The sequence below is a fragment of the Schistocerca serialis genome, chromosome 7 (genome assembly GCF_023864345.2).
Source record: "Schistocerca serialis cubense isolate TAMUIC-IGC-003099 chromosome 7, iqSchSeri2.2, whole genome shotgun sequence".
In the NCBI taxonomy this organism is placed as follows: Eukaryota; Metazoa; Arthropoda; class Insecta; order Orthoptera; family Acrididae; genus Schistocerca; species Schistocerca serialis.
Genome location: NC_064644.1, coordinates 583921993 through 583947026, shown reverse-complemented (window position 1 = coordinate 583947026; position 25034 = coordinate 583921993). Strand labels below are relative to the sequence as shown.

Genomic DNA, 25034 nt, shown 5'->3' with positions numbered 1-25034 from the left:
GCGCGACCCCTAAGGTCGCAGGTTCGAATCCTGCTCGGACATGGATGTGTGTGATGTCCTTAGTTAGGTTTAAGTAGTTCTAAGTTCTAGGGGACTGATGACCTAAGATGTTAGCCGGCCGGAGTGGCCGTGCGGTTCTAGGCGCTGCAGTCTGGAGCCGAGCGACCGCTACGGTCGCAGGTTCGAATCCTGCCTCGGGCATGGATGTCTGTGATGTCGTTAGGTTAGTTAGGTTTAATTAGTTCTAAGTTCTAGGCGGCTGATGACCTCAGAAGTTAAGTCGCATAGTGCTCGGAGCCATTTGAACCATTTTTGAACCTAAGATGTTAAGTCCCATAGTGCTCAGAGCCAGAGTTGTCCAATCTCAGTTTTCACCCTTTAGCACTGACCATTCGTAATGCGGAAACAGTGGCACGGTCCTCGATTACATCATGTTTTTTGAGCAGAATTAAAAAAAAAATAATCAATAGGAAAATACCGGTGATTTTTTTGTGGCATTCAACCACTTATCACTTTTAGAGACAAGCAACGAACTGTAGACGGACTCTCTTTTATTTGTACAGTTAATTTAATATTTTGATTCTACTTATCTTGAAACTGAGGGAGCCAAAATGTTTCAATCTTTGTTCGCTTAGTACGTTTATCAGAGGAAATAATAAGAATAAAAAATTTAAAATCGATTATTTCCGGAACCGTTACTTAGAGCGGTTTTAAGGCACAGGTTAAACTAGGGTTGAGAACCGATACAACCGCAATCGGCCGCGGAAGTTAGAGGTCCGAGGTTCGAGTCACGGTCCGGCACACAGTTTTGATATGCGAGGAAGTTTCAGGTAGAGCAGTTATTAACACTGTAACTGCCCTACATGAAACACTGGTTCAAATGGCTCTGAGCACTATGGGACTTAACATCTGAGGTCATCAGTTCCCTAGAACTTAGAACTACTTAAACCTTATAAACCTAAGGACATCACACACATCCATGCCAGAGGCAGGATTCGAACCTGCGACCGTAGCGGTCGTTCGGTTCCAGGCTGAAGCGTCTAGAACTGCTCGGCCACCACGGACGGCTGAAACACTGTAAAAAGTCTTTGAGGACTTCTCTTTCACGAGCTGTGTTATTGGTTCCGTTCTTCTTGGCCGTTCATCTGTACTGTTTTCTTGAAAAACTGTCTTATCAGTGCCGCAGCAGTTCCTTCTACCGCGGATGCGGCAGCCTGTGTGTGTGGAGATGTGCCTGCCTACGCGACCATTGTGCGAGCCGCGGCGGGCTGCGGGGGGAGGGAGCGGCGACCAGTGGTTCGGCGGGGCGCTAGGCGGAGCCAGCAGGCGGCCAGTCTGCCGTCTGCAGCGGGCTGGCGACGTCGGCCGACATGCACCGCACCGAGAGGCAGCCGCTGCTGCGCGCACGCCCCCGCCAGGCGTACAGGGCCACCGACGTAAGTACCCGCTGCCACGCTCCTCCGCCTGCGGCGCGGGGGACCCAGCCGAACCGTGTGACGCCTAGACCGAGTGGCCCACCCGCGGACGCCTGCGCTTGCCTAGGTCCACTTGTTGCTCCTACTAGCGCGTCATCATCTACTTAGAAGTTTCTGTTGTGCTCCCTTCTATGGCGTATTTTTTTAAAGAACGTATACCATCTACTATTTTGTTAGTCTCGATATCATCCTCAGCAAGTATATAAACATTCGTTTTATGTTACATTACGTTTATACTTGTTCCTAGATGATGAATGCGATATTTCGTAATAATGTGGAACTTATCGGTTTAACATAAGGCTTCTTGATATTTAAATTGAAGGTGGAGGGGGAAGGAAAGGTAAGGGATTAGTGATGTCAGCTGCATAGGGACTTGATGCAGAATTAGCGGCGCCGAACGAAAACGTGTACTGGTCCGGGATTCGAACCCAGGGTCTCGCGCTTACGAGGCAGCTGCGTTAGCCACTGCGCCACCTCGGACTACCTCTGCACGCCATTCTCACCACCCACACTCCCACCGAGCTCCAGCTACCCGCAGTCCCTGTCCAGGCACTCCAGGCTCACTACTCTGAGATTCCAGCAGGAGGTCAGAAGTAGCAGTGCATCTGCACTGAAGAAGGTGGAAGCGTTGCCCATTTAGGCCAATCAATTATATGGTTGCGCGGTATCTGCTCCTTCGCGCATGCCCGAAAGAACAGACACCACTCATTCATGTAATAAGATTTCTTTACACGATATAATTTCTTTTACTGCTTCACATCTAAAAATTATTTCATAAAACTTGTCATTTGGAAATCATTTTAATTTGTTTTTACGTGTTGGCTGGCTACCCTTCAGACTTTCAGTGCTATTTCAAGACTTTTGTGGCAGCATAATTCACCCCTTTCTGTGCCAAAGTCAGATTTAAACCAGAATAGTGAAGATCATCCTTTCTTCTAGTGTTGTAGCTATGCCCTTTGTTATTACTTTTGACTTGGGGTGGGTTATTAATAATAAATTTCATAACTGAATGTATGTATTATGAAGGTACTGTGAATATCCCCAGTTCCTTAAATAAATGTCTGCAGGATGATCTTGGGTGCACTCCACATAGTATTCCGATTACACGCTTTTGTGCAATGAATACTTTCTCTTAATGATGAATTACCTCAAAATATGATGCCATTTGGAAGCAGTGAATAAACATAGGCTTAGTAGACTAATTTACTGATACTGTTCATCACCAAAATTTGCAATAACTCTAACAGCATAAACAGCTGAACTCAAACGTTTCAGGAGTGCTAGTTCTGCAAGGTTCGCAGGAGAGCTTCTTTAAAGTATGGAAGGTAGGAGACGAAATACTGGCAGAAGTAAAGCTGTGAGGACGGGGCGTGAGTCGTGCTTGGGTAGCTCAGATGGTAGAGCACTTGCCTGCGAAAGGCAAAGGTCCCGAGTTCGAGTCTCGGTGCGGCACACAGTTTTAATCTGCCAGGAAATTTCAGATCATCAATGTGTTTCTTCCAATCCAATCTGTCATCAGTGCACACATCCAGAAATTTTATTCTGCCTTAGCAATAGACTCCTGTTCAAAGACTATGTTTATCAATTGTATTATGGCTTCTTTTCGCTGCTGTGCATAGTTATCTAAGTTCCAGATGCGTTCAGCCTCTTTCATTAGGACGTTTTCAGCGGATTTATTCAAGAAAAGTACAGTTTTGCTTTTATATGTCATAATTACACGTTAAAAACAGTTGATACCATAGTTTTACATTAAAAAATCACTGCTTATAGTTATCCAGTTTTTTCTGGCAGAAATCTACCTCATCTGGTCATAGGCTCGAGGCGTCACTGTAATTTCACCCACAAAACACGGACACATTTTCACTTCACGATCTGTCTGTATCGTACTTATCATATTCCACTTGCTGACAGTGTAGCTACGACAGATTTAACTCACTGTATTCGTAATAACAGTCTGCAGCTGTTGTCGGAACAGTAGTGATGTTTTACAGCAGTTAGCTCACGAAGTATGATAATTACGAAACAAAAAGATCGTATGTGAAAATGTGTCGATGTTTCTAAGTGAAGTGAAAGTGCGACTTCGGACCTTTGAACAGATGATATGAAACGCAAATTTCTACCGGAAAAACGAATAACTATTAAATCCACTGTAGGTGCCTTAATGTAACAGGCGAAATGCGTCCGTATCATAAATGATTTCAGATTGTAGCAGAAAAAAAAAAATGTCACGTTTCAACTTATAAAACGAGTATTGTCAAAATTTACAGAGATACTTTCATTGGCTCGAGTTGATATTTGTGATAATCAATTTTTGAATCCACAATCAGAATCAATACTCAGTTTAATTTGGTTCAAAATGGCTCTGAGCACTATGGGACTCAACTGCTGAGGTCCTTAGTCCCCTAGAACTTAAAACTAGTTAAACCTAACTAACCTAAGGACATCACAAACATCCATGCCCGAGGCAGGATTCGAACCTGCGACCGTAGCGGTCTTGCGGTTCCAGACTGCAGCGCCTTTAACCGCACGGCCACTTCGGCCGGCTGTTTAATTTGGTTTTATGCGTTGTGGCTAGAGCCTTGGCTGAGTTCATCTGCCTTCACTCACAATTTTTTTAATTAAAAAGTATGTTAAATTTTGAGTCCGTCAGGTGCTTATTATCACAAGTAACGCTGTCATCAACCCGAATATCGCACTGGGTGTTGTCCTATTAGAAATGGTACGCCATTGGCTTCCTCCGACTTTTGAACTTACTTACCCACCACGTTATTGGGAGACCTACAGTTTAACGTGGATGCTGAAAGGCTGTACAGCTCGGCATTTTTCACATTAGAAAACGTCACCTGACCTGAAAGAAGTAAAAACAGACAGACATTCTACAACTGAACGGGGATAGAACCGCAGAGCTCCGGATTATGAATATGGCACTTTACCGAGCCACAACGTAGTTAATTCTTTATTATTTGGAGACAGCAGTTGATAAATGTCTGAAGCTATCATAGGTAAGGACACTGTACACTCCAAACCCTAGATTTATTTGCACAATGGATTCGCTCTCTAACGTGCGTTAGCATTTCAAATACTTGCCCACTACACGTGTTGTACCAACGACACTTACGACATATTTCATATCTCTCATTTCCTGTCCTTTAGTGAATGGACAGTGTCAGACACGTGTCAGAAAATTAATAAAATAGTTGTGGTACAATCAAATATGTAATTAAATTATGTAAATACGACCACTGCATCTCATTCTGCCGTTCACGTAATGTATTTAACTACGTGCGTACGCTGAACAAACATTCCAGATTTTCTGAAAGCCCCCTATTTATCCTTTAATATTTCATTTTATGGACGATTTCGATATTATATCGGCGTCACTACATACGTAATAACGATTAATATGTGTAATTAAACCAACGAAAATACGCTTTGATGGTAATAAAACTAAAACGTTCATACAGTTGAGCGCGACTGCGACTTTTCACACAAATCGTCTCTGTAAGCTCTTCTTTATCTGACAGTTTCCACATTGCAGTGATAAAGATACAGGTGCTATCAGATCGAGCTGTATGTTCTTGAGTAATGAAGCAATAACGTTCATTTATGTTTCAATTACTTGTTGCTACTCATTCTCAAGTGTATAAAACAGGCTGGTATAGTTCATTAGTACGCTACTGAAATGTTACGTAACGCAGCTCGGTGAATACTGCACTTAGACAAGTGTGTATGACGAAGTGTAACCGGTCGAGCTCGGAGGAAATGCCGTCTCAACTGATAATAAGAAGGCGGCGGGAAAGACGTGATGTTATTATTTAACGTCCGTCTACATTCAGATTATTAGTGGCGGATTATCAACTCGAAAATGACAAGAAATAGGAAGGACACCGTAAATACATTTCTTCCAGGAACTGTGTGTGTATTCGTCTGAGGTTATTTGGGAAACCATAGAGACTTATGGGTAAGGACGGTCGGGTCAGGATTTAAATTTCCTCTTCCCGAATAAGCGTCTAGTATATTCGTCGCTAATTACAGGCACGCGGGCCTCTGAAGCCTTTCCCTTGTAGCTTACATGTACTTACACAAACCATTATCGACAGACCGTGGTTCATGACAAAGTCCACGTGAAAATGTAACATCACTCACTTCACTAATTTCCACAAAAGCATTCGGTGCCGGCCATTGTGGCCGAGCGGTTCTAGGCGCTTCAGTCCGTAACCGCGCTGCTGCTATAGGGGACTGATGACCTCAGATGTTAAGTCCCATAGTGCTCAGAGCCATTTGAACCATTTGAACCAAGCATTCGGTAAAAAAAATAGTTGGAATATTCACAAGGCATATAAAAACTAATTTCAGACTTGTCTGTGTGCTCCATCTGTTAGCACAAGAGAGCCTGAAACTATGTACAATAATTACCTGGTTATTGTTTTTTTTATATTCTGTTAATATTATGAGTCCGTGATATTATGTCTCTCTGTTTATAGCTCATTTATCTTCTACTTTTCCCTTGCTTATCCCGTATACTACAACATCCACTTTTTCAGGATTTAGCAAATTTTACATTTTTATTTCACTGTGATAATGGGTATCACTCCCCCCGCCGCACCCCCCCACCACCTCCCTCCCCCCCCCCCCCCTCTCTGACGCCACAGTCGTTAAGGTGTCCTAAAAGTCTGAAGTGGTGTGCGCCTTACGCTTTTGAATGGTGTAAATTTCGTTGTCTGAGTTTTCGTATTCTTATACTTTGTGTATCGTTTACTCTGAGAGATTGGATGCGGGAACCAGTCCAGAATTTGCCTAAAAGAGCGAATAAAACCGCCTAAAAGCAGTCTCAGGCTGGCCGGTGTCCACCAGCCCACGGTCGCGCGGTTTCGTTTCGTGTGTGGGGTTCACTTCCCTGTGTAGCCAGTTGGCAGCACTGCGCCCTATGCCATACGAGCAGGTCAGTTGCAACTCATTTAAAACAACAGGGTCTCCTCTCCTTTCGGTGAAAAAGCCGCAAAGTTATGTCTTGCTTTCCTGCAGTTCAAAGTTAGACACTCAAAATTTATACGCTCTGGCGATATCGTTTTAGCACCCCAATCTCACGCCAGCGTCGCTGTTTTCCTATTCTGTATTAATACACAGGCTAGGGCACTCGGCCAAAGAGCAAGCGCAACCTGCTGCACATGTTCATACGAATGAAATGAAACCATTTTTTCCCTTCATAACTGCTTTATTTCATCGGAATTATTTATACATGACGGTTGACCAATTTTAACTACTTTGTCGTTTCCACGTGAACCTATGTGAAAAATCTACAGAAATAAAACTGGGATATTGTGTCTTGAAACAGTATCATATTGTGCTAAAACATATGGTACATTCCACATTGTTGTCTTTTAAAACAAGGTAAAACCACAGCACATATAGGTACCCTTGTAGACCTATCTGGTGTGGTTATCAATAGGTAAGGAGCACCGCATACGATGTGCTTATGTTGTTTTTTTAACGGCATGAGCATGTAATACTGCACAAGTGATTTTAGTAACCTGTTTAAGATTATTAATGAGACGTAACGATACGCCGCTCGAAATAGGCATTGGACCTTTACTGATCCATTGTAATGTTATAGAAATAAACCTTATAGAGCTGATGTCGATTTACAGCCACCGTGAAGTTTATCAGATTCATACACGCACATTATACAGGGTTAACCACGGCTCTACCGACAAACTTTCAGAGGAGGTAGTATGGACAAGAACAGGGGAAAAAATTCTACTAAAGGTGGGCGCTAAAATGTATACCTTAAGAGCTACGAACACTTCTTCATCTTCAATACTAAGAAACAAATCTCTTGAGAAGACAAAACAAGAAAAAAAGTGCAGCAAATATATACTCCAAAGTGCACATCTTTAGCGTTTAGAGCGCTTGTTTATGTTACTACTGTGAAACACATCTCTTCTATGGAACAAGTGCTCGTAGCTTTTAAGGTATGCATTTAAAGGACAGTGATTGCTTGTTTGGCCCATACATCTCCTCTCGAAATATGGAAAGAGCTTACAGTAGATTTGTTTCACAGTATAGAATCTACATCTACATCACTAACTGATCCCTCCCCCCCTCCCTGTTCTACTCGCGAATGGCACTTGAGCAGAATGATTGTCAGTATGCCTCTGCGTTAGTTCTAATTTCTCGAATTTTGGTAATTTCGTGCCTCTTTTGTATCGCCTGCCACTGGAGTTTGTTGAACATCTCAATAACGCTCTAACGCCGGCTAAATGGACCCGTGGCGAAACGCGCCGTTCTTCGTTGCACCTTCTCTACCTCTGCTAACAGTCCTGCCTGGTAAGGATCGCAGACTGATGAACAGTACTCAAGAATCGGTCAAACAAGCGCCTTTCCAGTCACTTCCTTCGTCGATGAGTTACATTTCGTTAAGGTGCTTCCTATGACGAAGTAGTGCTGTAAACTCTTAAAACGCGCTTATCCTGGGACACCCTGCTTAAAGAGCGAAGAGATCGTTCGATAACTATCCTAGAACAATCCAAAATAGCAGACAATATACACTCTTGGCCATTAAAATTGCTACACCAAGAAGAAATGCAGATGATAAATGGGTATTCATTGGACAAGTATATTATACTAGAACTGACATGTGATTACATTTTCACGCAATTTGGGTGCATAGATCCTGAGAAATCAGTACCCAGAACAACCACCTCTGGCCGTAATAACGGCCTTGATACGCCTGGGAATTGATTTAAACAGAGCTTGGATGGCGTTTACAGGTACATCTGCCCATGCAGCTTCAACACGATACCACAGTTCATCAAGAGTAGTGACTGGCGTCTTGTGACGATCCAGTTGCTCGGCCACCATTGACCAGATGTTGGTGAGAGATCTGTAGAATGTGCTGGCCATGGCAGCAGTCCAACATTTTCTGTATCCAGAAAGGCCCGTACAGGACCTGCAACATGCGGTCGTGCATTACATTGCTGAAATGTAGGGTTTCGTAGGGATCGAATGAAGGGTAGAGCCACGGGGCGTAATACACCTGAAATGGTAGCGTTCTCGCTTCCCACGCCCGGGTTCCCGGGTTCGATTCCCGGCGGGGTAAGGGATTTTCTCTGCCTCGTGATGGCTGGGTGTTGTGTGATGTCCTTCGGTTAGTTAGGTTTAAGTAGTTCTAAGTTCTAGGGGACTGATGACCATAGATGTTAAGTCCCATAGTGCTCAGAGCCATTTTTTGAACACCTGAAATGTAACGTCCACTGTTCAAAGTGCCGTCAATGCGAACAAGAGGTGACCGAGACGTGTAACCAATGGCACCTCATACCATCACGCCGGGTGATACGCCAGTATGGCGATGACGAATACACGCTTCCAATGTGCGTTCACCGCGATGTCGCCAAACACGGATGCGACCATCATGATGCTGTAGACAGAACCTGGATTCATCCGAAAAAATAACGTTTTGCCATTCGTGCACCCAGGTTCGTCGTTGAGTACACCCTCGCAGGCACTCCTGTCTGTGATGCAGCGTCAAGGGTAACCGCAGCCATGGTCTCCGAGCTGATAGTGCACGCTGCTGCAAACGTCGTCGAACTGTTCGTGCAGATGGTTGTTGTCTTGCAAACGTCCCCATCTGTTGACTCAGGGATCGAGACGTGGCTGCACGATCCGTTACAGCCATGCGGATAAGATGCCTGTCATCTGGACTGCTGGTTATACGACGCCGTTGGGATCCAGCATGGCGTTCCGTATTACCCTCCTGAACCCACCGATTCCATATTCTGCTAACAGTCATTGGATCTCGACCAACGCGAGCAGCAATGTCGCGATACGATCAACCGCAATCGCGTTAGGCTATCTTTATCAAAGTCGGAAACGTGAAGGTACGCATTTCTCCTCCTTGCACGAGGCATCACAATAACGTTTCACCAGGCAATGCCGGCCAATTGCTGCTTGTTTATGAGAAATCGGTTGGAAACTTTCCTCATGTCAGCACGTTGTAGGTGTCGCCGCCGGCGCCAACCTTATGTGAATGCTCTGAAAAGCTAATGATTTGCATATCACAGCATCTTCTTCCTGTTGGTTAAATTTCGCGTCTGTAGCACGTCATCTTCGTGGTGTAGCAATTTTAATGGCCAGTGAGGTAGGTGAAGGAACTGTTACTCTGGAGAGGGAAAGAGAGAGAGAGAGAGAGAGCCTCTTGCCTCAAGGGCACGTTAACATGTGTGTTCTTTGTCATGATGTCTAATACGACTCTCTTTGTATTCCTATTTTTATGGCTCATCGACATTTTGTCGGACATTCGTGCATCTTTCATATATGCCAATCTTTTAATTGCTACTTTCATAGCAAACCGGCGTTTTCTTGGACAAAAAAAAAAAAAAAAATGGCTCTGAGCACTATGGGACTTAACATCTGAGGTCATCAGTCCCCTAGAACTTAGAACTACTTAAACCTAACCAACCTAAGAACAGCACACACATCAATGCCCGAGGCAGGATTCGAACCTGCGACCGTAGCAGTCTCGCGGTTTCTTGGACATCTCTCCACGTTAAACTCACTTTGAGCAATATTTTCTGGTATTCTGACTCGTTTTCAGATGATCTCTCCGCTGTTAAGATTGTCAGGGGAGTTCTGTTTTGTCACGGGTTCTTTATTTTGGGCCACACAATGAGGAGAGCGCTAATTGGCGGCCTGGTGCAGCAAAAGTAGCAACCAGGCGTCGCCTGGGCGGGTTGCGTGTCGCCGGCGCTGCAGGCCGGTCACGAGGCTTGCCGGGCGGCTTCGTCAGGTTGCGTGGACTCCTTTCTAGTTCTTTCCTCCGGAGCGAGGCTGCAAGTCAGGGAGAGACGCCGCAGGTGCTCGCCGGGCAACGAACGCGGCACCCCTGCCTCAGCTGTAGGCATCGCCGCTCGTTCCGTGACTCACTTCGGTGTTTTCATTTGTTTTCGGATTATGTTTGTAGCTGACGCCTTCAGAAAGGGAGTACATGTATGACACGAAGATATCTGCAACAATTTTTTTTTTCTCCATCCTGCAGTCGCCTAAAGTGATTTGCGGAAAGTATAAGATACACGTACCCGATTGTTCGGGAAGTATGTCTTGTAAAGTGACCAGCCACATGGATGTGACCCTCTATCAAAAGTCTGAAGTATCACGTTTTGCAACGCGGACCGTTGTGATATACAGGGTGTTACAAAAAGGTACGGCCAAACTTTCAGGAAACATTCCTCACACACAAAGAAAAAAAATATGTTATGTGGACATGTGTCCGGAAACGCTTACTTTCCATGTTAGAGCTCATTTTATTACTTCTCTTCAAATCACATTAATCATGGAATGGAAACACACAGCAACAGAACATACCAGCGTGACTTCAAACACTTTGTTACAGGAAATGTTCAAAATGTCCTCCGTTAGCGAGGATACATGCATCTACCCTCCGTCGCATGGAATCCCTGATGCGCTGATGCAGCACTGGAGAATGACGTATTGTGTCACAGCCATCCACAATACGAGCACGAAGAGTCTCTACATTTGGTACCGGGGATGCGTAGACAGGAGCTTTCAAATGCCCCCATAAATGAAAGTCAAGAGGGTTGAGGTCAGGAGAGCGTGGGCCATGGAATTGGTCCGCCTCTACCAATCCATCGGTCACCGAATCTGTTGTTGAGAAGCGTACGAACACTTCGACTGAAATGTGCAGGAGCTCCATCGTGCATGAACCACATGTTGTGTCGTACATGTAAAGGCACATGTTCTAGCAGCACAGGTAGAGTGTCCCGTATGAAATCATGATAACGTGCCCCATTGAGCCTAGGTGGAAGAACATGGGGCCCAATCAAGACATTTCCAACAATGCCTGCCCAAACGTTCACAGAAAATCTGTGTTGATGACGTGATTGCACAATTGCGTGCGGATTCACGTCATCCCACACATGTTGATTGTGAAAATTTACAATTTGATCACGTTGGAATGAAGCCTCATCCGTAAAGAGAACATTTGCACTGAAATGAGGATTGACACATTGTTGGATGAACCATTCGCAGAAATGTACCCGTGGAGGCCAATCAGCTGCTGATAGTGCCTGAACACGCTGTACATGGCACGGAATCAACTGGTTCTCCCGTAGCACTCTCCATACAGTGACGTGGTCAACATTACCTTGTACAGCAGCAACTTCTCTGACGCTGACATTAGGATTATCGTCAACTGCACGAAGAATTGCTTCGTCCATTGCAGGTGTCCTCGTCGTTCTAGGTCTTTCCCAGTCGCGAGTCATAGGCTGGAATGTTCCGTGCTCCCTAAGACGCCGATCAATTGCTTCGAACTTCTTCCTGTCGGGACAGTTTCGTTCTGGAAATCTGTCTCGATACAAACGTACCGCGCCACGGCTATTGCCCCGTGCTAATCCACACATCAAATGGGCATCTGCCAACTCCGCATTTGCAAACATTGCACTGACTGCAAAACCACGTTCGTGATGAACACTAACCTGTTGATGCTACGTACTGATGTGCTTGATGCTAGTACTGTAGAGCAATGAGTCGCATGTCAACACAAGCACCGAAGTCAACATTACCTTCCGTCAATTGGGCCAACTGGCGGTTAATCGAGGAAGTACAGTACATAATGACGAAACTAAAATGAGCTCCAACATGGAAATTAAGCTTTTCCGGACACATGTCCACATAACATCTTTTCTTTATTTGTGTGTGAGGAATGTTTCCTGAAAGTTTGGCCGTACCTTTTTGTAACACCCTGTATGCAGGAAGAGAGTAAACGAGGTTCTGCGCCAGGGTTCTCGACTGAGGATTCGTGACGCGGACAGCCCGATCGAGGTGCTCTCATCGAATCTCGATTGGATTTTAATCCGGAGACTGTGGTGGTCTGGGGTGTAGGAACAATTTAGCAACTTCGCTGTTTCGTAAATGCGTCCACCCTCGGCCCGAAAGCCAGTGATCACGCCCTTTTGGGTGTCAGGTAAATCGCTCCGTTTCCACTTAGGACAAAGACTGCAGTGTTGCCGCCTCCCCCTGACAGACCTTATACACCCTCCACTGCTAGTGCTGTGCAATGCCGTCTGAGTGGTTATTGCACGTTGGTGTCAAACACAGGCGGTGGTCACGTTAATGTGACTGGACCGTGTATTTTACCAGGGAGCAGACTTGTCAACTTCTTAGCTTCTATCTTTCTTGCAAGTTTTTTCAGTGTGGGGTTTTTTTAAGCTCATATTTTCGTTAACATTGTTTCTCCCCGTTAGGTCCCATAACTGCAGTACACTTCCCCTTTCGTTAGCCATCCCAACAGCTATTCTCTTTCCGTTTATCGACATTATTTTTGGGAGTCGTGCATACGAAGAAAATAACTTTTGTGCAAGTCTTCTGTATTTTGCACCTTCTTCCTTAAAAAGTAAGATGTTCATTTCACTTAGTACTAAAATCTATGGCCGGACTACTTGTCTGGCATAGGGGTCGTAGATTACTTACATAAATTCTAGTTGTGAATCAGCCTGTATGTTACTGAAAACAGTTCCAAACTCCCCATAGTACAGTAGCCCCTGAAACTCAATACAGACAAAAACTGCGACGGGGGACTTTTAGTGATATCAATTAGTTGAACTTCTTTGTATCACGATTCTAGGATAAAGTAGTAATACCAGTCGCATACTTTGTGCTTATGCTCGCTGTTTTAGCATAGAATTTCGGCAAAATTTATTCGTACTATTATCGCCCTTTAATCGTCCTTGCTTGTGCTACACGAATTCTGTTACTGTAGCTAATCGTTGACTCTGGTAAAGAGGTTTTACATTCTTTCTTTTTATTTCAGTACCATCTTTCAGAGTACAGCACTGAAACGTTTCACTGCATAGGTAAATAGGCCTATCTACAGGACCGGTTTCTCTGGAAAGTTACTAGCAAAACCAGTAAGAGTGCAGTAGTTTATGTAACATCTAGCTTTCGACTGCTGCGCGTTTTATGTCAAGGCAGTAACCGTTGCAATCGCAATCTTCACGAGGCTCTGCATTTTTGCTTTTTCGGACCAGATAAGCCTTTCATTATTTATTTATGCCAGTACAAGATAAGCACCTACGCTGAGTGTTCCCAAGACACTAATTTCTTTAACGGCCTGTACGTCGCATTTCCGAGAGACAGGCTGTTATGGCTTCTGTCAGAACTGCGGGTCAAAGTCCTTAAAATCACAGATATCCAACCTTTCTGGTATGTGGAGCGCAACGGATTGTCGAGAAAAGGGAAAAAGGAACTGAAACTTCCGCCAAGAGTGTTTTAAGCTATAAAGGCAGTTCGTCGTGGCCTCCTAGATCCGTAAACCGAGCTGCTCGTATGCAAGCCGCGTGACCCGACCACCGTCGCAGATCGCGGAGCGTCGCCTGTGTGTGTAACGCAGCCTGTACTGCACAAGAGGTGGCCGTGTTCGCTTAATTTGGCACTAGATCCCACAGATTGTCGAATTGTAGTATTTCTTCTTTCCTGTTATTTTTATGTTTCTGAACTTATATGACATCTCTGTACATTGTAGTTTTGTAAAGATTGAACCTTGATAAAACTACAGTATCGGAGAGTCGAATTTTGTGATTTCCTGGTCGAAGTGCATGATCTGTTAGTGCCTAAATATCAGGTTTGGCTTTGTGAGACACTGGAAAGATCCAATCCTGAGTCTGAATTCGTAAAACAGCTACCGTCTCTACACCCTCTATACCCTCTCATGACGTTTCCAGCATTAGGACACAGAAACATGTCTCAAGCGACTGTTCACAAAACTTAAAATCACCAGGGATGAGAATAATGGCCCAAGTGGTCAAATAACTTCGTCCGCTGTGTCCGGCAACTCATATGTGCCAACTAAGCGATCTACAGAAATGCAACATTTTAGAGACATACTAAGATGGAGACCATGCAGCTCGTTAGAATGAAATTACAATGAAATGAACACCCTTAGCTGCTTACAGGCGTTGACATACGTCAACAGGGACAGATGAAGATCTGTGCCCCGACCGGGACTCGAACCCGGGATCTCCTGCTTGCATGGCAGACGCTCTATCCATCTGAGCCACCGAGGACACAGAGGATAGCGCGACTGCAGGAATTTATTTCTGGCACGCCTCCCGCGAAGCAGGAGATACCGGGATCGAGTCCCGGTCGGGGCACACATTTTCATCTGTCCCCGCTGACGTATGTCAACGCCTGTAATCAGCTAAGGCTGTTCATTTCACTGTAATTTAGAGACAATTTTCCGACCGAATGATAATAGTGGAAGGCGAATTACTTTTAATAGAAACTGGCCAGGTGGTAGGATTCAGTACTTACAGAGAAATAGATGTGCAAAATCTAAATGCTTGTCACCCTGAGCAGCGGAGTTAAAGACAACGCACTTTATAGACACCAGTAACCAACACTTTTGTCAAAAGAGGAGGTGGGGGGGGAGAGAGAGAGAGAGAGAGAGAGAGAGAGAGAGAGAGAGAGAGAGAGAGAGGAGGGGGCGGGGAGAGGGAAGGGGGAAGAGGGAGAGATGGGTGACGGGGGTGGGGGTGGGAGGAAGTAGGGGACGGGGATTGGAGAGGGGAGAGAAGGGGAGGAGGAAAGAGAGTTGGAAGAGGGGAGAGAGAAAGAGGGGTTATGGAGGGGGAAAAATGAGGAAGAGAGGGAGAAGCCAGAGAGGGGCAAGAGACAGCGTGGGGAGGCACCAAAAGAGAGAGAGGGGCGCCGAAGATGATGTTGTGACTTGGCAAGACAGCCAAGTCACTATGAGAGGAAGCCGAAAGGCACGCGCTTAATGCTCACGCAGTCTGGCGTGAGGTCTGGAACATTACAAGGAAATGAGAACTTAGAAAAACGGACGCAGTTGCTGTAATACTTAACTTTAATCCATAATTGTAGAACATCGCTCTTGATTGTACATGCTTCATAAGAGAAATATCAAATGCTATGGCGCCTTGCTAGGTCGTAGCAAAAGATGTAGCTGAAGGCTATGCTAACTATCGTCTCGGCTAATGAGAGCGTATTTGTCAGTGTAGCATCGCTAGCAAAGTCTGCTGTACAACTGGGGCGAGTGCTAGTAAGTCTCTCTAGACCTGCCGTGTGGCGGCGCTCGGTCTGCAATCACTGACAGTGGCGACACGCGGGTCCGACGTATACTAACGGACCGCTGCCGATTTAAAGGCTACCACCTAGCAAGTGTGGTGTCTGGCGGTGACACCACAGATGACACGATACTTCTCCTAGAATCCTCGGTTTTAGGTTTTGTACAGTGCGTATCAGAAATTTTTTCAAACAACTTTGTGATTGACTTCCGCGTCTATAGTAGTCTAGCAGATGCAGTGCTCCGTCCCTAATGCGTTCGAATCGATGCGAGGTTACAACCTATTCCTTCTTTTTCTGGCACAACACTTGGGGCTGCAACAAGATTTCTTCATTGTGTGGAAAAAGTTTTGCTGAGCGCACGGCCTCTGCTGGATCCATGCAAGGCAGAGAGAGTCGGTAGAAGTATTCGAAACATTTCTTCAGGACAATAACCTTCTGACAACCTTAAAACAGAACGAAACAGCAGAATTCTTGTTTTTTCCACTGTGGCGTCTGTGGAAGCTAACTGATCAGCAGGCAAAGCGGCACTGTTATACATCAAGGCACACAGAAACAGGTTGCGTTCCACGTTTGCGAGTCAGTCCTGGCGCCCTTGGTGTCGCTCGGAATTAGAATGAACTGCAATTCATTACGAGTGTCTGGGACCTGGAGCACCTGCTTTGTTCTGCTGGTCTGTCTGTCGGTTGCCGAAGGTTGTCTTAGTTCACTTTCAGCTGTATTAGATGTGTATATCTGGAGAGCACACAGAACCTATGATCGACGTGCAGGTCGCCGAAGTGGTGTCAATTAACTGGGCGGTCTAACAACCCCAACAACTCCCGACCAATAACGCCGTACGATCGTTTCACTTCTAGCTTGTCTACATCTACATCTACATCCATACCTCGCAAGCCACCTGACGGTGTGTGGCGGAGGTTCTCCCTTCTATTCCAGTCTCGTATTGTTCGTGGAAAGAAGGATTGTCGGTATGCCTCTGTGTGGGCTCTAATCTCTCTGATTTTATCCTTACGGTCTCTTCGCGAGATATACGTAGGAGGGAGCAATATACTGCTTGACTCCTCGGTGAAGGTATGTTCTCGAAACTTCAACAAAAGCCCGTACCGAGCTACTGAGCGTCTCTCCTGCAGAGTCTTCCTCTGGAGTTTATCTATCATCTCCGAAACGCTTTCGCGATTACTAAATGATCCTGTAACGAAGCGCACTGCTCTCCGTTGGATCTTCTCTATCTCTTCTATCAACCCTATTTGGTACGGATCCCACAATGATGAGCAGTATTCAAGCAGTGGGCGAACAAGCGTACTGTAACCTACTTCCTTTGTTATCGGATTGCATTTCCTTAGGATTCTTCCAATGAATCTCAGTCTGCCATCTGCTTTACCGACGATCAACTTTATATGATCATTCCATTTTAAATCACTCCTAATGCGTACTCACAGATAATTTATGGAATTAACTGCTTCCAGTTGCTGACCTGCTATATTGTAGCTAAATGATAAGGGATCTTTCTTTCTATGTATTCGCAGCACATTACACTTGTATACATTGAGATTCAATTGCTATTCCCTGCACCATGTGTCAATTCGCTGCAGATCCTCCTGCATTTCAGTACAGTTTTCCATTGTTACAGCCTCTCGATATACCACAGCATCATCCGCAAAAAGCCTCAGTGAACTTCCGATGTCATCCACAAGGTCATTTATGTATAATGTGAATAGCAACGGTCCTACGACACTCCCCTGCGGCACACCTGAAATCACTCTTACTTCGGAAGACTTGTCTGTCGTGGCTTCAGCTTGCATGTGGTCTTGTCCTTAGGGCACGTTAGATCAGACTTGTCTTGAAGTGAAAATCGATGTAAGAGACTTCTCGCCGTTTCCCTACAGTAATCGTGGAAATGTACTCGCACCACCAGTGTGCACCAGGGGAATCGGTTTTGAGTACATTCCGTCAACGGTTGCAATTGTTTTTCGTTATTTCGCCTGACTTGGACACACTCAGTGGTCGGACAATGCTGTGTAACACGTAATTAATGCGTCACGCAGTATAACAGCAGAAAAGACGGGAATGCCTATTGAGAAGATGTGACCTCGAACTAAGTTTTCCGCTGCGAGTTATTCATCAAGTCGGCGTCGCTCCAAGAAATTATTCAAATCGCATATTCGGAAGAACAGTAATGTCTACACCTGTGACACTGTAAAAAGCCACCATACTATTCGTTTTCGAAGATGGTAGTTCAGAAGCGTATACAGTATCCAGCCACAAAAATCGTCGATCATCTTGCAAGCTGCCGGTGTACTTGAATTCTCAGGATATCAATGTAAGAAGTCCACTGTAAAATCTTTGAAATTCTCTCTTGTAACATTAAATTGTAACACGAAATTTTATTAAACGCTATCTGACTATATTTTAAGGATGATTTCAGAAGGGGAAGGCTTGCTTTCGCGAAACATGTAAACCTATGCGCATCAATGAACATGTGAATGAACTTTAATGATCAAATTTCATAATTTCATGATACGACGTTTGAAATGTGTAAGTGCTTCATCTTATTGACAAGGGCATGTGCAATGAGCACATACACCTCAGATTGTTATCTTAGTACTTTTCCACAGAAAGCCTGAAAATATGTGGTACTAGAAGAAATACTGAATGGAGCAAGAGAAATGGACGGTTGCTACGAAGCTCTTGTTTCAATTTGCCTTAAAATTCTTAAAGATTATACAGAGAAGATCATGCTCCTGAAGAAATAAATGCTGACTGTGAAAGCAACTAATACACTGTGTGATCAAAAGTATCCGTACACCTGGCTGAAAATGAGGAGTTCGTGGCGCCCTCCTTCGGTAATGCTGAAACTCAAAATGGTGTTGGCCAACCTTTAGCCTTGATGACAGCTTGCACTCTCGCAGGAATACGGTCATTCAGGTGCTGCAAGGTTTCTTGGGTAATGGCAGCCCATTCTTCACGGAGTGCTCCACTGAGGAGAGGTTTCGATGTCAGTCGGTAAAGCCTGGCACGAAGTCGCCGTTCCAAAACATCCCAAAAGTGTTCTGTAGGATTCAGGTCAGGACTCTGTGCAGGCCAGTCCATTACAGGGACGTTATTGTCGTGTAACCATTACGGTACAGATCGTGCATCATGAACAGGTGTTCGATCGTGTTGAAAGATGCAACAGTGGGAAGGAAGAAGATGCTTCAAAGATCAGTGTAGGCCTGTGCTGCGATAGTGCCACGCAAAACAAGGGGTGCAAGCCCCCTCCATGAAAAACACCACGCCATAACACTACCGTCTCCGAGTTTTACTGTTGGCACTACACACGCGGGCAGATGACGTTCACCGGGTATTCGCCATATCCAAATCCTGCCATCGAATCGCCGAATTTTATACCGTGATTCTTCACTCCACACAACGTTTTCCACTGTTCAATCGTCCAATGTTTACGCTCCTTACACCAATCCAGGCGTTGTTTGGCATTTACTGACGTGATGTGTGGCTTATGTGCAGCCGCTCGACCATGAAATCCAAGTTTTCTCACCTCCCGCCAGTCATAGTACTTGCAGTGGATCCTGATGCAGTCTGGAATTCCTGTGTGATGGTGTGGATAGATGTCTGCCTATTACACATTACGATCCTCTTCAACTGTCGGCGGTCTCTGTCAGTCAACAGATGAGGTCGGCCTGTACGCTTTTATGCTGTACGTGACCCTTCACGTTTCCACTTCACTATCTTATCGGAAACAGTGGACATAGGGATGTTTAGGAGTGTGGAAAACTCGCGTACAGACGTGTGACAAAAGAGACACCCAATCACCTGACCGTGTTCGAAGTCCGTGAGTTCCGCGGAGCACCGGATTCTGCTCTCTCACGTTGTCTAATGACTGCTGAGGTCTCTGATATGGAGTACCTGGCAGTTAGTGGCAGCACAATGCATCTAATATGAAAAAGTATGTTTTTGGGGGTGTCCAGATACTGTTGATCACATAGTGTATGAATAAGCAGGTTTGGTGAAGGCATGTTTTCGCAGCAGAAGCTCTACTGCGGCTCAGTTGCAAAGTGCACAAAAGCATAGCAAGTTATGCAGAATTAGTATATTTAAATTATCAGTTTAACAGCGGCAAGGAAACGTAAGTAAACTCGGAGAGATCTTATTCGAGTTAATGATTATTTCAACTCAAAACACAAATCATAGCACAGAGAAGAATATAGTTATTTGTACATAAACCATGTGGCATTCATTGTCTCTAAATAGCAAGGAATCTACCCGAAAATTCTTTAAGAATCCTACGAAAGTATCAGGAATAGTTAAACAAATGGGAATGTGCTTTACTTAGCTCGCTTAAGATCCGGAAACGTGAGTCAAGACTGACCATCTCACAACAGGAGTGACGTTAAATGGCTCAAATGGTTCAAATGGCTCTGAGCACTATGGGACTTAACTTCTGAGGTCATCAGTCCCCTAGAACTTAGAACTACTTAAACCTAACTAACCTAAGGACATCACACACATCCATGCCCGAGGCAGGATTCGGACCTGCGACCGTAGCGGTCGCGCGGTTCCAGACTGAAGCGCCTAGAACCGCTCGGTGACGTTAAATCATACCACTGATAATGGCTCGTTACAGACCTAACAATCGTTGCACTGACCTGACACGCTAAGCTCACAGTGTTAGCCTTCAACTCACGTTAACTTGTAGCTCGTAACAAGATTGTGCAGCAAGCAATCTGACGCAGGTTTGCACACTTGTCTTCTCGACTAAAAACGCCCCATCGCACGGCTGATCACAAAGGAACCGCGCACATAGTAAAACCAGCAACGAAGTCTCCTCTCGCCAAGAACTGCCTTTGCCCCGTTCGATCCCCTTGTCCTGTCTGGGCGTTGTTCATGCGTCACCGGCAAGAGGGCACGCTGATCTCTCATTGGCGGAGACACTGCTCGCCAAAGAACTGGCCGAACACTCTCCTCACGCAAGACATCGATTTTACTCTTACAAGTTACTAGTGTGTTCACGAATTCTATGATGTGGAAAATAGTAATAAGCTGGTAGTTGTTATTTTTGATAAGGAACTTTCAATCTGCATAACTGTAAGATGAGAGCGAACGGCTGATTCTCCTGGTACGGTCATTTAATGAGATAAACAGCGATGAGTCAAAACATTTTGACAACCTTTGTAATAGTTCCCAGAATGAGATTTTCACTCTGCAGCGGAGTGTGCGCTGATATGAAACTTCCTGGCAGATTAAAACTGTGCGCCCGACCGAGACTCGAAGGTAGGAGACGAGATACTGGCAGAAGTAAAGCTGTGAGGACCGGGCGTGAGTCGTGCTTCGGTAGCTCAGATGGTAGAGCACTTGCCCGTGAAAGGCAAAGGTCCCGAGTTCGAGTCTCGGTCGGGCACACAGTTTTAATCTGCCAGGAAGTTTCTTTTGTAATAGTTGTTCATCCACGTTTGGAATTCAGTACAGCAGCGATACTGCATGGCATGGGTCGACGAGTCGTGGTAGTTTATTGGAGGTGGATGGCACCAGATGACTAGGCACAGGTCACCCAGTTCCCAGAAATTACCGACCGGTGGTTTGTGGACACCGGATTGGCACCACAGCTTCACAGATACGTTCCATCGAGTTCATAACAGGCGAATTTGGTGGCAAGACATCAGCGTAAATTCGCTGTCATGCTCATGAAACCACTCTGGCCCTGCGACAGGGACAGTTAACCTGCTGAAAGTTCCATTACTGTTGCAGAAGAGTCCAAGCGTGAATGGATGCCCGTGGCTAGCGGTAATGCTCATATGCTCCACAAATATCATGGTGGCTTCGATTACTACCACAGGTTCCATTGCACCCCGCTGAATGCCACCCCTAGCGTAATACAGCACAATGCATGTATCGAGCACCCATCTTGATGACAGCGTATACGGACACGACCATAACAGGAAGCATGATTCATCTGACAAAGCGGCATGTTTCCAATCATCCCCGGTCCAATATCGTTGGGCCCTTGCCCACTGCAGTCGTAACTGAAGAAGTCTATGGGACAACATGTGAACTCGTAGGGTGTCTGATGTGGAATCCAGAATTTAACAGTTTCTGCTGAATTATGTCACCCAAAACACCTGTGCCTGTGTACTCTGTACTCTGTCATCAGACCTGCCGCAGATCTCCATCTAGCCTGCTTTTCAGAGCTGGCAAGCCACCAAACTCCGAGTTCTATGATGAGGGGTGAACACCTTATCGCCTACTCGTGATTTCATCGTCCTCCCACCACTTCCCATCGGTGATCGCGACAAGAGTGTCTCAACACTCAACTAGCTTCGCCATTTGCGAGGTAGTCGCTCTCCCACCCCGAGTTATAAATATCTGCCCATAGTCAAAGTCGCTCAAGACAGTGGATTTTACCACTTGCGAACCGTATTATCACTAACAAAATTCCCCATCCTTATACATCTGGATGGCTCTCATGGTTGGGGACTTCCCAGTTGCTTGATGAGGATAGATAAGGCATGAACGTACATGGAAGGTGGAATGTGGATGTAGTGGCGCAACATTGTACCTGGATTGGTGATTAGCTGGTCGGCTTTGCGTGCTTTGACTGGTTTTGTGACTAGTGTACTGCACCCGAAGATTTTTCCCATTTGTCTCTGCTCTGCTTATGTAATGTCCTTGCGGTGTCACGTGGACGCTGCTTTACCAGGTGACATGCAGTCTAGTGGTAGATAGTCGTCATAATGCATTGCTGATTTTCCTGGAATGCGCTCTTTCGGTATTTTAATAGAAGACTTCTTAGAGATGTTCAAAGCCTCTTGTAACAATTCCCATTGGAGATGGCTATCTCCATATACTAAACCATCTTGGGACAATACTTGCGAGATGCCTTTGGGTCTTATCTGCTCCAGTAAGGTTTCCGAAGTGACAATCAATCCTCTAGAGTTACTAGAAAATGGATTTCCCTGCGTTTTGCTACAGTGTTTTGGCATTGGCTTTTCCTATAAACGGCAGCTTCACATTCTCGCTCGTTTGAGCGTTGATACACTACCTGACAAAAAGAAATAAGGCATAGTCGGATGTTAGTATAAACTGATACACGTACACACCATCGGTGGGTATTAAATAACTGGATTTGCAATTCCTTGTGACTGGTGCGACGACCACCAGAGCGCATTACTGTTGTTCATGTTTAGTGTTGTTGCCAGGCCTGGCGGCGTATGTAAAGGGCGTGAACAGCGGCAGATGTTGGACGGTCACAGTGAGGAATACAGAGTTGCCGAGTACGTGTGTGAGGCAGCGTTATCAGCATTTGACGTAAACCGAAAAGGGCCTTATTGTGGATTTCCATTTGGTCGGATTTCTGCAGTATACACGTCTGTGTGGCATTCGGATGAGACAGTAGCCCAGTTGTGGAGTGCATGAGAATGCAAGGACTGGCATACTCATTTTTGAATCCTGCCTAGTCGTCAAATATGGGGTGTCTAGGAAACCTGCTTTCTCGGATTGCTACATTCAAATGAATCGTATTAATAAGTGAGCAATTACAATACTTCTCTCTGTGTTACACAGATGTGTCGCAAAAAAATGGGTACCTACGAAATAAACAGGATTCTTCAGCCTATACACTTCCAAGTGGCTGCTATATAAGTGGCTAATCTTGATGCTGCTGTGCAACTGGACGAGACCAGTAGGGCGCCGCGCTTACGTCCTCTTCACCTGCGGGCCGCGGTTGTCGGGTTGTCGTCCTGGAGAGGGCTCGGTCAGCGTGCGATTGGCTGACGTCATGTCGCAGCTCCTCTCTGCTCTACCGTTCCCGACCGGCTTGTCGGCGCTTGATCCTTTACTGTATGATTATATGATAGCGGAACAAACACTGGTAGCAGTTACTTCTGTAAAATATCTGAGAGTATGCGTACGGAACGATTTGAAGTGGAATGATCATATAAAATTAATTGTTGGTAAGGCGGGTGCCAGGTTGAGATTCATTGGGAGACTCCTTGGAAAATAATCAACAAAGGAGGTGGCTTACAAAACACTCGTTCGACCTATAGTTGAGTATTGTTCATCAGTGTGGGATCCGTACCAGATCGGGTTGACAGAGGAGATAGAGAAGATCCAAAGAAGAGTGGCGCGTTTCGTCACAGGGTTCTTTGGTAAGCGTGATGGCGTTACGGAGATGTTTAGCAGACTCAAGTGGCAGACTCTGCAAGAGAGGCGCTCTGCATCGCGGTGTAGCGTGCTGTCCAGGTTACGAGAGGATGCGTTTCTGGATGAGGTATCGAATATGTTGCTTCCCCCTACCTATACCTACCGAGGAGATCAGGAATGTAGAGAGATTCGAGCGCGCACGGAGGCTTTCCGGCACTCGTTCTTCCCGCGAACCATACGCGACTGGAACAGGAAAGGGAGGTAATGACGGTGGCACGTAAAGTATCCTCCGTCACTCACCGTTGGGTGGCTTGCGGAGTATAAATGTAGATGTAGATGTAGATGTAGCATGCGTTCAGCCAGTGGTAATAGTGGATAAATGACCTAGTAGATAGTGTCGGAAGTTCCATGCGGCTTTTCGCGGATGATGCTGTAGTATACAGAGAAGTTGCAGCATTAAAAAATTGTAGCGAAATGCGGTAAGATCTGCAGCGGATAGGCACTTGGTACAGGGAGTGCCAATTGACCCTTAACATAGATAAATGTAATGTATTCCGAATACATAGAAAGAAGGTTCCTTTATTGTATTATTGTATGATAGCGGAAAAAACACTGGTAGCAGTTACTTCTGTAAAATATCTGGGAGTATGCGTACGGAACGATTTGAAGTGGAATGATCATATAAAATTAATTGTTGGTAAGGCGGGTGCCAGGTTGAGATTTATTGGGAGAGTCCTTAGAAAATGTAGTCCATCAATAAAGGAGGTGCCTTACAAAAGATTCGTTCGACCTATAGTTGAGTATTGCTCATCAGTGTGGGATCCGTACCAGGTCGGGTTGACAGAGGAGATAGAGAAGATCCAAAGAAGAGTGGCGCGTTCCGTCACAGGGTCATTTGGTAAGCATGATAGCGTTGCGGAGATTTTTAGCATCACCAATTCTGTAGCTGCTACTGCCATTGTCAAAATTTGTTCACCGATTAACTTCAATAACCCTGCCAGAATCACAGGTTTATTTATCCCGCGATTATTTTCCGATTAGGCGTTATTACGTATTCGAACAACACGTTTTCCGCGTTACTTCCAGAATAGAACTTAGGCGGCTGCTGGCCGGGGACTGTAATGTTTCAAATGGCTCTGAGCACTACGGGACTTAACATCTGAGGTCATCAGTTCCCTAGACTTAGAACTACTTAAACCTAACTAACCTAAGGACATCACACACATCCATGCCCTAGGCAGGATTCGAAGCTGCGACCGTAGCGGTCACGTGGTTCCAGGCTGTAGCGCCTAGAACCGCTCGGCCACTAGGGCCGGCGTGACCATATCGGTT

The 25034-nt window shown here is 45.4% G+C and overlaps 1 protein-coding gene and 1 non-coding gene across 3 annotated transcripts in view; one reads left to right on the top strand and one right to left on the bottom strand.

Annotated features, from left to right (window-relative positions):
- Positions 1–1334: 1334 nt before the first annotated feature.
- The window catches only part of LOC126412485 (protein white-like), a 279379-nt gene continuing 255679 nt past the window's right edge, over positions 1335–25034 (top strand). For both annotated transcript variants that reach the window (XM_050082106.1, XM_050082105.1), the window contains exon 1: positions 1335–1436. In XM_050082106.1, coding sequence (XP_049938063.1) covers positions 1371–1436 — 66 coding nt within the window. In that variant the 5' untranslated portion in view covers positions 1335–1370. The remainder of the gene's footprint in view (positions 1437–25034) is intronic.
- Positions 14478–14551, bottom strand: Trnaa-ugc (transfer RNA alanine (anticodon UGC)). The gene has a single exon. It is a non-coding gene; the product is annotated as a tRNA-Ala (tRNA).